The sequence below is a fragment of the Nematolebias whitei genome, chromosome 3, assembly GCF_014905685.2.
Source record: "Nematolebias whitei isolate Nwh7 chromosome 3, NemWhi1, whole genome shotgun sequence".
Lineage (NCBI taxonomy): Eukaryota > Metazoa > Chordata > Actinopteri > Cyprinodontiformes > Rivulidae > Nematolebias > Nematolebias whitei.
The window spans coordinates 35641729-35656810 of NC_056500.1; the positions used below are offsets into that span (position 1 = coordinate 35641729).

The 15082-nt window shown below is 44.4% G+C and overlaps 1 protein-coding gene across 1 annotated transcript in view; it reads left to right on the forward strand.

Moving 5' to 3' along the window:
- The first annotated feature begins 1094 nt into the window (after window positions 1-1094).
- Window positions 1095-15082, forward strand: part of LOC119408073 (uncharacterized protein C4orf54 homolog) — a 16025-nt gene continuing 2037 nt past the window's right edge. The window contains exon 1 of the mRNA XM_037674909.1: window positions 1095-4662. Coding sequence (XP_037530837.1) covers window positions 1119-4637 — 3519 coding nt within the window. The 5' untranslated portion in view covers window positions 1095-1118 and the 3' untranslated portion in view covers window positions 4638-4662. The remainder of the gene's footprint in view (window positions 4663-15082) is intronic.

Here is a 15082-nt window from a genome sequence, read left to right on the forward strand (position 1 = left end):
ATTAATTTTTTTAAATTTGGCATTTCTGAGGGAGAAATGACAATTTTCCTCACAACGTACCGTTACAATGTAGCTTCTTTTAAAAATATTTATACTAATTATTAATTAAATGAAGCATTTAAATAAATTAATTAATGAAGGAACAAAACAATATTTTTTTAAAAATAAAATCATTGTGTGTCTAACAGAAAAAAATGGTTGTAAAAGCAGAAGTCCAACAAAAAAAAAAAACATTTTCCTCAGGAAATGTCATCACTTTCATTTTTTGTGGTTTGTTTCTGTTATTTGTAATTCCATCCATTATTTTTACCCGCTGCTTTCTTTTCGGGTCACTGGTGCCCATATCCAGCAGTCACAGTGTGAGAGGCGGGGGACACCCTGGACAGGTCTCCAGTCCATCACAGGGACACATAGAGACAAACAACAATTCACTCTCTCACTCACACCTAGAGACAGTTTAGAGTTACCAATCAGCCTAACATGCATGTTTTTGGTCTGTGGGAGGAAACCGGAGTAACTGGAGAAAACCCACGCATGCACGAAGAGAACACGCAAACTCCACCCAGAAAGGCTTGCGGACCAGGATTTGATCTGGCAACCTTGGAATGCATCCACCTGCATTACTGTCATGGTTGCAAAGTTTAAAAGTAAATAATGAGCATGAACATTTGCAATAATTTCACTTTATTATTTACTCACTTAAAAGCAAATACTTCCGCTGATATTTGTTGTTAACTGCATCATCAAATATCTTCCTGGGGCCCCCATCATAGGCCTGAGCCCAGGCCCTCGGTTTTCTCTGATCCGTCCCTGGCACTGACAGGAAAACTTTATTACATTTTTTTTAAAAGTGCAAACACATGTCCAACATGTCCAACATGTCCAACATGTCCAACATGTCCAACATGTCCAACCTCTAAAGTTACAGCAAAGGCAGGTCCGTTTAAATCTGTCAGCTGGACCCAAAGGTTCGGAAACTTTCAAATGATGAAGCCTGGATGGAAGACTCCCCCTCCCTCCCCCTTCACGCGCACACGCACACACACCCTGGCCGCCCCCTGCTCCAGAACCGTCGGTCCAGAGTCGGAGGAGCACCGGACGGGTTCGGACCGGACTCGATGGAGACTCTCAGTTACCGAGCTGACGCCGAACTTCACGGGGCGCTGCTCAAACACAAGGACCGGGAACCGGAGACCAAGGACTCCGAGTCCAACTATGTGGACCTGGACCTGAAGCCGGACGGGCCGACGGTGAGGGTGACTTTCACCGGGGACAGAGACCAGCTGTCCGTCTCTTCGAGGACAGGTGACAGAAACCCCGCCTCACACGAGGACAAGGAGGACACCGTCCTCCCCGAACTTCCCGACCCGGACTCGGAGAAGCGGACCGAGCTGGACTCGGGCGACGAGCTCCGATACACGGACATGTGCTTAAACAGCAAGGCAGCGTCCGACGATGGAACCACGGTGTGGGCGCGCTGGGACACGGCGGAGGACGAGTCCCACTACATCACCACGCACGAGATCCAGCTCACGGAGCTCGACCACGACGTGGACTACGACCTGGGCCGCGGCACGCGCTGGGACTTCGAGGACGGGAACCTGGTCTACTCCTTTGTGGATTACGCGTCTTTTGACAGCGGCGACCCCCAAGGGGGGGAGGAGGAGGAGGAGGAGGGGGGCACCCCGACCCCGGAGGAGGTGCGGGCTAATCTTGGCAGAGCGGCTGTCAGCACCGAGCAGGAGGACAGCGATCTGTACAGCTCGGATGAGAGCCTGTGCAGGAACCAGAACCGGAACCCGGCGGGGGAAATCCACTTGTCCATCCAGACCTCCCCGGGGGCCGGGACCGAGGCCCAGGGCACCTGTTGGCACACGCACCAGCTCACAGACAGCAGCCACCTGGTGAGCTCTGGCTCCAGAGGGGGGCCCCTGGTGGACCGGGCTCCATATTTCATCCCGGCTCCGGGCCGGCAGCACCGGGCCTCCAAACTGAGGAGGAGAGACATCAATGAGTATTCCAGCGGGGCCTCCAGCTCCTTCAGCGAGCTGGATGATGCTGACAAGGAGGTGCGGAACCTGACCGCCAGGTCCTTCAGGAGCCTGGCCTGTCCGTACTTTGACGCCATCAACCTGAGCACCTCCAGCGAGTCCTCGGCCCCAGACTGTGGACTCAACAAGTGGTCTGCCTATGTGGACTGGAGCTACGACAGAGAGCTGGAGATGAGCAGAGCTGCAGCTGGAGGGGACGGAGATGCTCGGAGCAGAGCTTCCAGGAGAGTCAGCTCCAGGCAAGCAGCACCTTCAGGTCCAAAGGGCCAAATGAGAGAGCAGCGCGGAGTCACGCTCAGCTTCCGCTGCACAGGAGCCAAATGTGCCCAGAACGTGAGACCGGACCAGGCCACGTCAGACGGAGCGGGTGACACGCACAAGCGGGCGATCTTTGCTTCCAGCCTCTTGAAAAACGTCATCTCCAAAAAGATGCAGTTCGAGCACGAGCGCAAAATGGAGAGGGGGGAAATCTGCGACTCCCACCCCTCCGGGTCGCCCTGTCCCAACACGAAAGATCTGGAGAAGAGTCTGAGTGCAGGCCTGCAGAGGCAAACCTCTGGATCAGCTGATGATCAGAACCCAGAAGGAGGCAGGTCCAGCTCCTGCACTGAGGAGACAAAAGATCCAGAGACTGTCCTGGGGGGTGCGCTGGATCCACCAGAAGCTGAGCCTGATCTCTCCAAAGGCTCAGACAGCAGCAGCGTGCTGACAAAACTCCTCTTTGTTCCCAGCTGCCAGCTGTTGTCGTCCACGGACAGGAACTGTACGGACACAACACGTGACGCAGCTGCACCTGCACGTGGAAAAGACACGATGAAGGTGGAGGAAGGGCACGAGAAGGGAGGGAAAACCCCCGAGATCAAAATCCGCCTGACAAACGAGAACAGGGGCTGCACACTGAATATTGCAAATCTCTTGACCCCTAAAATAAGTTATGACGTCCACAAGTTCAGGGCAGCAGAGGACAGCAGATGTCCTGTTGTGTCTGCGGCGGAGAAGGTCCCAAACTTCTCTGTGAGAGACATCAGAGACACCAGGTGCAGGTTGCAAGCACCCATCTACCACGTCAGGGACGTGCGCAAGTTAGTCAAAAGCTCGTATCGCTTCGTTTCTCTGAATAGGAGTGGGAGTAAAAACTGCACAGCTCTGGGGAAACTTGAGGAGAAAGCCCAAGTGGAGCCGGCGCCTCCCATGGTGATTAAATGCAACTCTGTTAAAACAAAAGCTTCAGAGGTGGACGCCCCGTCGGAGCCGTCCCAAAGTGAAAACACGCCTTCGCTTCGTGTCTCCAGCAGGACGAAGCAGGCGAACCCAGATCAGGCCGAGCTGCAAACACATCTGGAGGTCAAACCGGCGAAACAGAGGTCGGACAAGAGGAGCAACGACGTCACCGCCCCGAAACAGGAGGCGCTGGAGAAAATCAAGGCCGCCGTGAAAACGATGGAGCAGCTGTACGTTTTCGACAGGAACGAGTGGAGGCGTAAGAGCCAAAGCTCTCGCCCAGTCACAGACGTGATGTCGCTTCCCTCCAGGGATGAGCAGGCGAGTCCTCAGGCCACAGAAACAGGAAAGACTCACGAAGAGAAAAGAGCCCCGGACATCATCCATGTCCCGTATAACAGAGACACGTTTAAAACACACACACCCCCGAGTTTCACCAACAAGAGCGTCCTTCACTGCAGCGACGACAGACATCATGGAGACGTGAAGCCCGACAGAGATCCTCCGAGCTCCACGGCCTCTGCAGCTCCGCTCTCAGTAAAAGCAGAGCCAGAAAAGACCCAGACGAGTTGTAGCAGTAAAGTTGCACAGGTCTGCTCAGACTCTGAGAACTACCTGACGATACCAGGACTGGGGGCTTCAAATGAACCCAAGCTGCTGGTTCCCAGTGAGCAGACCGAGTACCCCGCTGCTACCTTCTACCATCACCATCCAACAGGAGCAACAAGTCCTCACAAGCAGCAGGTGGTGTACTTCTCCCCGTCTGTCCCCAATGCGTCCCCCACCCCGTCTACAGGGGACAAAGTCCCACAAATCCAGCGCAAGATGCTCCTGGACCCCTCAACTGGACGTTATTACTTGGTGGACACTCCCATTCAGGCCACCACCAAGAGACTGTTTGACCCAGAGACGGGCCGCTATGTGGATGTACCCATGCCTCAATCACCTGTGACCCCCATCACACCTGTGCCCCTCCCTCTGTCCCCTCTGGCTCTCAGCCCGGGAGCGTACACCCCCACCTACATGATCTACCCTGGGTTCATCCCCTCGCCCACCTTAGCAGCACAGGCAGTGACGCCACAGTCCCCCTGCCGCCTGGAGGACGTAGCAGCTGCGACAGCTGGGGACAACGTGAAGCTGACGAGCCACGCACCAGAGAAAGCCTATTACAGCGCAACGGATGGAGCTCCTCAGGGGGGGCCGCTTCACCTGCCTGCCAGTTTGGGACACGTGACCAGCAGAGGAGGCGGAGCGAGCTGCGGCAGAAAGTCACTCATCAGCATCACAACGCAGCAGGGTCCAAGAATCATCGCTCCCCCCTCCTTTGATGGGAAAACTATGAGCTTCATAGTGGAGCACCGGTGACCAAGAGGAGTTCTCTCCACAAAACGTAAGTACGTCCCACAGAGCAGCAGCTTCCTCTGCCGCGACAACATTCACCGTCCTGCTCAGAAGGAACAGGAAGTGTCCGACGTGTTGAAAAACTACATCTCACGCACAAAGCAGCTCTTTCAACAGGAGCGTGAAACTAGAAGGATGGGTGTGAGTTATTAGAGCTGCACAACATTAACGACTTGTGCTATTATTCATTCAATAAACCACATTGTCCTCGCTTAACTGTAACATTACACTTTATATTTTTATATTTATATATGTTACCTAAACAGTAGCATTCACACACACACACATACCTGTTTTTGTTATCCCAAGAGACACATTTTCCAGATGGTCACATGTGGGGATGTCAACACACACACACACTTGCTCAACTCTCATTAATGATGACATTTATAGTAAAAATAGCATTCAGTTACAAAATAAAAAGCATTTTGATATCGCCCACCACTCGCACGCCAGTGTTCTGAGCAAAGATGCAGTTAGAGCTCAGAGTTTGTGTTCAGGATGACTCTCAGCTACTACCACGCAGAAACCAAGCTCCGCATGCGTAAAATTAACTGAGCTACAGTTTTTCTGCAGTTGCAGAAGCTGAACTAGTTCATGAGTTGATTTTAACACATCATGCTCTAACTCAGTGGCTCCCAACCCTAGTCCTTGAGGAACACCATCCTGCATGTTTTAGTTGTTTTCCTGCTATGAGTTACAGGCTTCTGCAGAACTTGAAGTAATTAAATCTCTGAATCAGGTGTGTTGGAGCAGGGAAACAACTAAAACATGCAGGATGGTGTTCCTCAAGGACCAGGGTTGGGAACCGCATGCTCTAACTTTAGCTCCTCAGCCGTCACCACAGCTCAGTTATTTATAAATCTGGTTGAGTTAAGCCTGAACATGACAAAGTTAATTCAGGTCCTCTGGATGGAATAAAATAAAATATATAATTATTCATTTATTTTTCTTATTTATTATTTTTGAGTCCATCCAGAGGACCTGATTTAACTTTGTTATATTTTTCTACCTGGATTATTGAGCATGCATCAGGATAAAGCCCAAACCGTCGACTCAGGTTGACTCAAATCCTGAATCAACCATAGATGTTTGTCTAATGGTCCATTTGTGACATTTTCATTAAAATCTGTCCAGCAGTTTATTAGATATTTTACTAACAGACAAACACCTGGCTATTACATGTTCATCATCTTTTTATGACAGTATAACTACTGCCCAAAACAGCATTTTTACAATATTGTACTAACTTTACAATTTAAAGCACATTTACTCATGTATTTAATTACTTTTAAATGAAACGTTGTTCTAACAGTTTAATTAAAGAAACAGTTTTATAGTTCAGATACATTATGCATCCTTTAAAAAGCACTGAACTAATTAAAAGACAAAAGAACGTTCACTGAGGAAATTTAAAGCAGAAAAGTACAAAACATATTCATGAATATGAAACTTTCAGCTTGAGAAGCTGAAGGTTCAAAAATAAACACAACCGCGGAACAATAAAAGAGTTTCAACCAAACCATTAATGAGCCTCCAATCATGGCAAAAAGATAAAAACGTGATTTAAATTGGGACAAATTTGACCAGAGATTGTAAATGAACACACAGGACTGAGACACACGAAGGTTCAAGGTTCTTTATTGTCATTCACATCACACGTAGTACATGAGGTAGAACAAATTTGTGTACTCAAGGTCCCAGTCACACCCAAAAATAGCAAAAATATAAAGTATAACAGTATACATGGATCTAAGATATACACTAAACAATAATGGTATAACATAATACAGTGTATTATATAGATACTATACGGCAGTGGCCCTCAACCCCCGGGCTGCGGACCGGTACCGGTCCGTGGGTCAATGCGTACCGGGCCGCACAGAAGGGGAAAAAAGTTTTATTTTGAAAAATCACCTGATTCTCTCTACCACATCAGTGTAAGACTCACTCTTGACGCAGGTCAACATACACCAGTGGTTAGTTTCAGTTTGTGCTGGTGCATGCACAGATCAGTTCTACGTTGCTGGTGAAGAACAAAGCAATTCAGCTACGTGGTGTGGAGCAGACAGGTGGAGGTGTGCAGCCGTATCTGTGCATTTTGAAGGTTTACACTGCATAATTTTCAACCCGCCTGACAAAGATTGACTATAAAACTATAACTAAATAAAACTATAATTTTAACAAGCTTCCTAGCATCACATCAGAGCTGTCGCTTCACATTTTTGCTTCTGCTCAAAAAAATCTCTGCCCCTAAAAGTTCAAAGTCATGGGTAATTTTATTATAAAACACAAAAATATAATTAAACGTTTTGCACCAGTGCTTTTGTGAACAATCTGATGTGTGAATCACTGCAGGAGTTCTCTGAACTTTCACCGAACTGATAAAACAGACGATGATCTCAGCTCATGAAGCTGTTTGTCGTGCAGTTAAGAGTATTTGAAGTGAAAACTGTTTTAAATGTTTGTAAAACACACCAGAATGCAGGAAATGGCATTTACTTTATTCAAAATTCTGTTGGGGAGGACCCCCAGACCCCCCCCCCCGTCCGTGAAAATATTGTCTGACATCAAACCGGTCCGTGGCGCAATAAAGGTTGGGGACCACTGCTATACGGGATATAATAGTTTTTGGACCTGAGCATCTTAGGAATTAATTTTTCAGTCTTTCACCCTCTCTGGATGGCATTAATCTGTCCTCCAGCTCTAATGTTAAAAATCTTGGAGTTATTTTTGATCAGGTCATGTCTTTTATCTCCCACATTAAAAACATTACTAGAACTGCCTTCTTCCACCTGAGTAATGTCTCTAAAATTAGAAACATCTAAAAATTATGCAGAAAAACTGGTTCATGCATTTGTCACGTCTAGACCGGACTGGACTTGCAATGGTTTGTTATCTGGACGTCCAAATACTTCTTTAAAACGTGTTCACTTGATTCAAAATGCTGCTGCCAGAGTCTTAACTGGAGTTAGTGGGAGAGATCACATCTCCCCAGTTTTAGCTTCTCTCCATTGGCTCTCTGTCAAATCCAGAATTGAATTCAAAATCTTACTTCTAACCAACAAAGCTCTCAACAACCTAGCTCCATCTTATATTCGAGATCTTGTTGTTCCATATTTTCCTAACAGAGCACTTCGCTCTCAGACTGCAGATTATCTCACAGTCCCTAGTTTCCAAAAGCAGAATTCCAGTTATCAGGCTCCTCTCTTGTGGAACCAACTTCCAGTTTCTGTCCATAAAGCTGACACATTGTCCAGTTTTAAGACTGGGCTTAACACTTTCTTTTTTGATAAATCCTATAGTTAGGGTTGGCTCGTTATGCTGCTATAGGCTTCGACTACTGGAGGACAAATTGACCTCTTTTCCTTAAATGAATTGTTAAAATTGAATAGTTTTCATTTGATACTATTTCTATCTTAACATGTGATTCTTGACCTGCCACTGTGTATCTGTTCCTCCTTCCTGTTCCTCTCAAACCCAGCCGGTAGAAGCAGCTGGTCACTTGTCCTGAGCCTGGTTCTGCTGAAGGTTTCTTCCTCATGAAGGAGTTTTTCCTTTCCACTGTCGCCTTCATACTTGCTCAAGATGAGAGTTCTGCGATGGAGTTAAACTCAAAGCAGTCTGCTCTTCAGAAAAATAGTGTTAAATTATTATTTTTATATATAAATGTTTCTGTTCAGTGCCCTGAGATGACTTCTCTTGTGACTTGGCACTATATAAATAAACTGAACTGAAACTGAATTAATAGATTCAAACTGTGGGTCAGAAAACGCCCCTGAAGGAGGCGAACGAGCACAAAGTAACGTGAGACTTGTGTCAAACTGTCAAAGATCAACAGATGTGTTTGTCCCTGGAAAGACAAGTTGCAGCTGCTTTGTTAGCCTCTCTTTGCTGTGGGTTGAGCGTAAACGTCGCTCAGACGGCCGTCCAGCCCGACCACTGCAGCAGCGTCAGTGTTAATAGACATGCAGGAGCTTCATGACAGGTAACCTGACTCCTGAGGATGGCTTTTCATCCACGACCCGCAGCTTTTTCCCTGCATTACACATCGTCGGGCTATTTTAATAGAGCGAGACGAGTTTGTTTACACGGTTTATTCCCAGGGTGTCACAGGAAACGATTCCACTTGGTGGCTCCTTAACATCCAGCTCTTCTTCAGCAAACGCTTTCGTTTCATGACGTCAAGCTTTGAGCATTCTTTGTGAGAGATATTTTATGAAAACTCGAGTCAGAACGATTATTTATTTTAAGAAAACGGCAGAAGAAGCTAAAAATGACATGATATTAAAAATGTACTCAGGTCACCCAATAAATGTTATGTATACGTGCCAGAGTGATTAAGTAACATGGTTTACAACAGTTTTAGTGAAATGTGGTTCAACTAGTTTCACTTTAATTAACCCTCCTGCTGTCCTTGGGTCAAAGCTCAATTTGACCCAAGGGCAGCAGCCTTCATCCTCCTGTACAAACTTAGAGTCACAAAGGAGTTCTCGGGACTTTTGAGTCAGTTTTAGATTCTGCAGAGGCGGCGAGGCTCGTGACGTAAAGACAGAAAAGTTAGATGTGGCTGACTTTGCGACAGAGCCGCCGTGTTTTATAAATCAAAACAAAGTATTTTATTTGATCTAAACCAGTGATGGGCAATAATCTGAATACTGCAGTACTCATCAGCGTGTACAAATCAGAATGTTTTATTTTTCCTTTGGCACTTGCTGTTAACTTACCCACAAAGAGGAATAATCCACCAGCTGTGTGCCGGCCTGTGTTTCAAACTCAGTTTGATTTGGTTTACATGATCGCTTGGTGGAAACTGCAGCCTCAGAGGTACTTCACCTTTACGCCCAGATCTCGTCTTCGCTCGTCCACTTGGATCAATGAAACCGATAAACGGGAAGTCAGTCTGTCTCCGATTAGCAGACATATCTAAGAGAGAAGGTCTCTTCATTACCGACTGTTTCTGTGGCAGGATTTGTAATAATATTTATCACTGACTCATTTTAGGTAATGGGTGATAATGTATTTGATATGGGCGTGTTAGCTTGTTCAGGTCCCATCTGCTTCAAATGGACTGAAACAGAATATCTCCACTGTTGGACTCAGCAGGTTTTGCTGCGATGTTCGATGAGCTCACATCAGGTCTAGTGTTACCACTGGTCTCATCAAGGTGCTAAAACCAGCAAAATGTGTCCACGGACTGGAATATTTTACATCCCATTGAGACTCTGTTGGACATGCCTATTCCGATCACTACAGACTGGAGGAGATATGATAAACATTAAGATAAATGATCTGATATATATATATATATTTTTTTTTTTTTTTTTTTTCATTTACTCTTTATTTATCCAGGTAGTCTCATTGAGCCACGAGAACTCATTTTCAAGAGAGAGCTGTTTAGGGAGCAAAAACTCCCTAAACAGCTCCGTGGGGGTTAAGGGCCTTGCACAGGGGCCCAGGTTGGGGCGAATGAGGGTGGAGGGAGGTGTGGGTGTTTCACCTTTTCCACCCACATTTTGATGTTGACGGTACCGGGAGGTGAACCTGCGACTTTCCGATCACAAGCCCATCTTCTAACCTCTGTGCCACCACTCCCCAACTCCACTTGATGAGCACGGGTGGTGAACTGTACTGTCCCTGAAGTGAAAATAAGTTAAAAACAGAGATCGAATGACTAAAGTTTCAAAACTCAGGTTTATTTAAAGCAACAACGTTGACCAAAGTGCTTCACAAGGAGGTTAAGAATAAACATGAAAAACAAAAATAATAAAAAAGAAAGATCAGACATTAAAATAATCCACTAATATAAAATAATAATAAAAAAAATATGCTAAAAACAAGGTAAAACAAGAAAATATCACAACTTCTAACTTCAGATGGAGCTCAAATGGCGCTCGAGTTAAAGGTCGGAGTAAACAGGAGATTTGTGTGAAGGATTTAAAAGAGTGTACAGACTGCAGCAAGTGGCACGTCAATTTATCCCTGCTGGGCCAAAAAACATCTAAAAATGTTCAAATAGTTAAAAAACAAAACAAAACAATACACAGCAAGCTAGGCAAATAAGTAATTTACATTATTTGTTAGGAGGAACTACTTTGTTGTGCAAATGAATATATTAGGAGGGGCTGCACCCTACCTGCCCCTGTGGACCAGCAGCATCTGGATAGGAGACAAACCAAAGTTTCATGGGTGGGAGGATAAGATTAGCTGTTTTTCCTGTCCATATTAGATCTTGTTGTGTCCCAAAAGACAAATCAGCAGGGGACATGTGGAGACAATTAGACGATCAGAACTGACACTCGGTTGTTATCAGGTATTCCACAGTTTCATTGCAAACTTTATGACATAACATCAGTAATCAGTTTTATAACTCAGCTGATTTGATTGTTTTTAAAATTATTTGCTTCCAAAATTACAACTACAATCTACATGGAAAACAATGTTTTTACATTAAACGGTAATGCATTAAATAATAGTAAAATAATAACTGTATAACAATACTATAGCGTTAATAGCACCATAATAACTGTTTAATCCAGCCACTAGAGAGCACAAGCCAGTGTATCTCTTGTGCCGGTCCCAAGCCTGGGTAAATGGTGAGGGTTGTGTCAGGAAGGGCATCTGATGCAAAACACTCTTGCCAAAACCATAATGTAAGTTCATCAAAGCAAAACCATACCGGATCGGTCAAGGCCCGGGTTAACGACTGCCACCAGTGCTGTTGACAAACAGGGTGCCGGTGGAAATTGTGCTACTGTTAGTCGAAGACCACAAGGAGGGAAACATGTCAGGAGACAGAGGGAGAAGAGGAAAGTGAAGAATGTAGGACTGAGGGTTGCAACTCTAAATGTGGGGACAGTGACAGGCAAAGGTAGAGAGATGGCTGACAGGATGCAGAGAAGGAAGGTAGGTGTTTTATGTGTCCAAGAGACCAAGTGGAAGTGCAGCACGGCTCACAGCAGGGTTTAAACTGTTTTACCATGATGCGGATAGAAAGAGTAATGGAGGTGATCCTGAAGGAGGAGTTGGCAAAGAATATAGTAGAAGTAAAAAGAGTGTCAGATAGGGTGACATGCCTGAAGGTCGAAGTAGAAGGTCGGATGCTAAACATTGTCAGTGGTTATGCTCCACAGGTTGGATGTGATGTGGAGGAGAAAGATAATTTTTGAAAAGATCTGGATGAAGTGATAGAGAGTATTCCCAGGGAGGAGAGAGTGGTGATCGGAGCAGACCTGAATGGACATGTTGGTGAAGGAAACAGAGGGGATGAGGAAGTGATGGGTAGGCTTGGTGTCAAGGAATGAAACCAGGAAGGACAGATGGTGGTGGATTTTGCCAAGAGAATGGAAATGGCTGTAGTCAACACTTACTTACAAAAGAGGGAGGAACATAGTGAATAGAGTGGAGGTAAGAGTATGCAGGTTGACTACATTCTGTGTAAAAGAGGAAACCTGAGGGAGATTGAGGGACTGTAGGGTTGTGGCAGGGGAGAGTGTGGCCAGACATCATCGGATGGTTGTGTGTAGAATGACTGTTGTTGTGAAGAAGAAGAAAAAAAGCGTAAAATCAGAGAAGAAGACCAAATGGTGGAAGCTGAAGAAGGAAGAATATTGAAAAATTCAGAGAGGAACTGTTAAAGGTTCTGGGTGATAAGAAAGAGCTTCCAAATGACTGGACTACTACAGCAACAGTAATTAGAGAGACAGGTAGGAAGGTACTTGGTGTGTCATCTGGATAGAGAATGGATGATAAGGAAACCTAGTTGTGGAATAGTAAAGTGCAGGACGCCGTTCAAAGAAAGAGGTTAGCCAAAAAGAAATATGACCATGAGAGGACCGAAGAGAGGAGACAGGAATTTAAGGAGATGGGGCATAGATCAAAGAGAGAGTTAGCTAAATAGAAAAAAAGGCAAAGCAGAAGGCGTATGATGAGTTGTATGGGAGGTTGGACACTAAATAGGGCGAGACAAACTTGTACCAATTGGCAAGACAGAGGGATCCGGCTGGAAAGGATGTGCAGCAAGTTAGGCCTGTTAAATATACGAATGGTAATGTTCTAACAAATGAGGAGAGTGTGACGGAAAATGGAAGGAGTACGTTGAGGAGCTAATAAATAAAGAGAATGAAAGACAGAGTAGAGGTCATAGAAACTGTGAAATCAGGAATTGGGAAAGATTAGTGATGGTGAAGTCCAGAAAGCTCTGAAAAGAATGAAGAAGAGGAAAGCAGTAGGACCTGATGAGGTACCAGTGGAGGTTTGGAAATGTCTTGGAGAGATGGCATTGAGGTTTTTGACCCAAATATTCAATGGCATATATGAGGGTGAGAAAATGCCTGAGGAATGGAGAAGAAGTGTGCTGGTGCCCATTTTTAAGAACAAGGGTGATATACAGAGTTGTAGCAACTACAGGGAAATTAAGTTGATGAGCCACACAATGAAGATCTGGGAGAGAGTTGTGGAAGCTAGACTTAGACGAAAGGTGACTATCTGTGAGCAGCAGTATGGTTTCATGCCAAGAAAGAGCACCACAGATGCCATCTTTGCTTTGAGAACGATCATAGAGAAGTACAGAGAGGGTCAGAAAGAACTTCATTGTGTCTTTGTGGATTTAGAAAAAGCATATGACAGGGTGCAGAGGGAGGAGGTGTGGTATTTGATATGGAAATCTGGAGTGGCAGAGAACTATGTTAGACTAGTACAGGACCAGGACATGTATGAGGACAGCAGGACAGTAGTGAGATGTGCTGTAGGAGAGACAGATAGTTTCAAGCTGGAGGTGGGAGTGCATCAAGGATTGGCCCTGAGCCCCTTCTTGTTTGCTCTGGTGATGAACTGACTAACAGATGAGGTCAGGCAGGAATCCTTGTGGACTATGATGTTTGCAGATGACATTGTGATCTGTGGTGAGAACAGGGAATCAGTGTAGGAAAACTTGGAGAGGTGGAGGTATGCGCTTGAAAGAAGAGGAATGAAAGTCAGCCGTAGTAAGACAGAGTATATGTGTGTGAATGAGTGGGAGGCCGGTGGAACAGTGAGGCTACAAGGAGCAGAGATCACAAAGGTGCAGGACTTCAAGTACTTGGGGTCCACTGTCCAAGGAAAATGAGGAGTGTGGTAAAGAGGTGAAAAAGAGAGTCCAGGCAGGATGGAATGGATGGAGAAAAGTTTCAGGAGTGATTTGTGACAAAAAGGTGTCAGCAAAGTTAAAGGAAAAGTTTACAAGACAGTGGTGAGACCAGCTATGTTGTATGGTCTGGAGACAATGGTATTGACAAAAAGACAGGAAAAAGAACTGGAAGTGGCAGAAATGAAGATGTTGAGGTTCTCCTTAGGAGTGACAAGGATGGATAATGGTAATGAGATAATCAGAGGTACAGCACATGCTGAACAACTGGGAGATAAAGTTAGAGAGGCCAGACTGAGATGGTTTGGACATGTCCAGAGGAGGGACAGTGGGTATTGGTAGAAGGATGTTAGAAATGCAGCTGCCAAGAAAAAGACAAAGAGGAAGACCAAAGAGAATTGAATGCAGTTAGAGAGGACATGGAGTTAGTTGGAATGAGGACAGAAGATGCAGAGGACAGAGTGAAATGGAGGAGGATGACTCGCTGTGGTGACCTCTGAAGAGGGAAAAGCCAAAAGAAGAAGAAGAAGAAGCACAATAACAGCTGTTTATCAATGTAATGGCAGTAATAGTACAACAATAACTGTATAACAGTATAACAACAGTAATAGTACAATATTAACTGTATTACAGTATAATACCAGTAACAGTACAGGAATTACTGTATAACAGTATAAGTAATAGTACAACTGTAACTATATTACAGTATATTAACAGTAATATTTAAATAATAACTGTATAACAGTATAATAACAGTAATAGGTAAATATTAATCATAGAACAGTATAACAACAATAGTACAATAACTGTAATGCAGGATAACATTAATAGTACAATAATAATTATTGCAGTATAATAACAGTAATATTGCAGTAATAACAGTATTACAGTATAATAACACTAATAGTTAATAATAACTGTATAACAGTATAACAACAGTATAATAACAGTAATATTTAAATAATAACTGTTTGACAGTATTATAACAGTAATAGTTAAATATTAACCATATAACAGTATAATAACAAAAGTACAATAACTGTAATACAGTTTAATAACAGTAATTATACAATAATAATTATTACAGTATAATCACAGCAATAGTACAATAATAACTATTACAGTATACTATTAATTGTACAACAGTATAACTGTGATAATAGAATAACTGTTTAACATTATAATAAATGTTGTAATACAATAATAACTGCATAACAGTAATAGTACAATAATATCTGTATAACAGTATAATAACTGTAATATTACAATAATAACTATATAACAG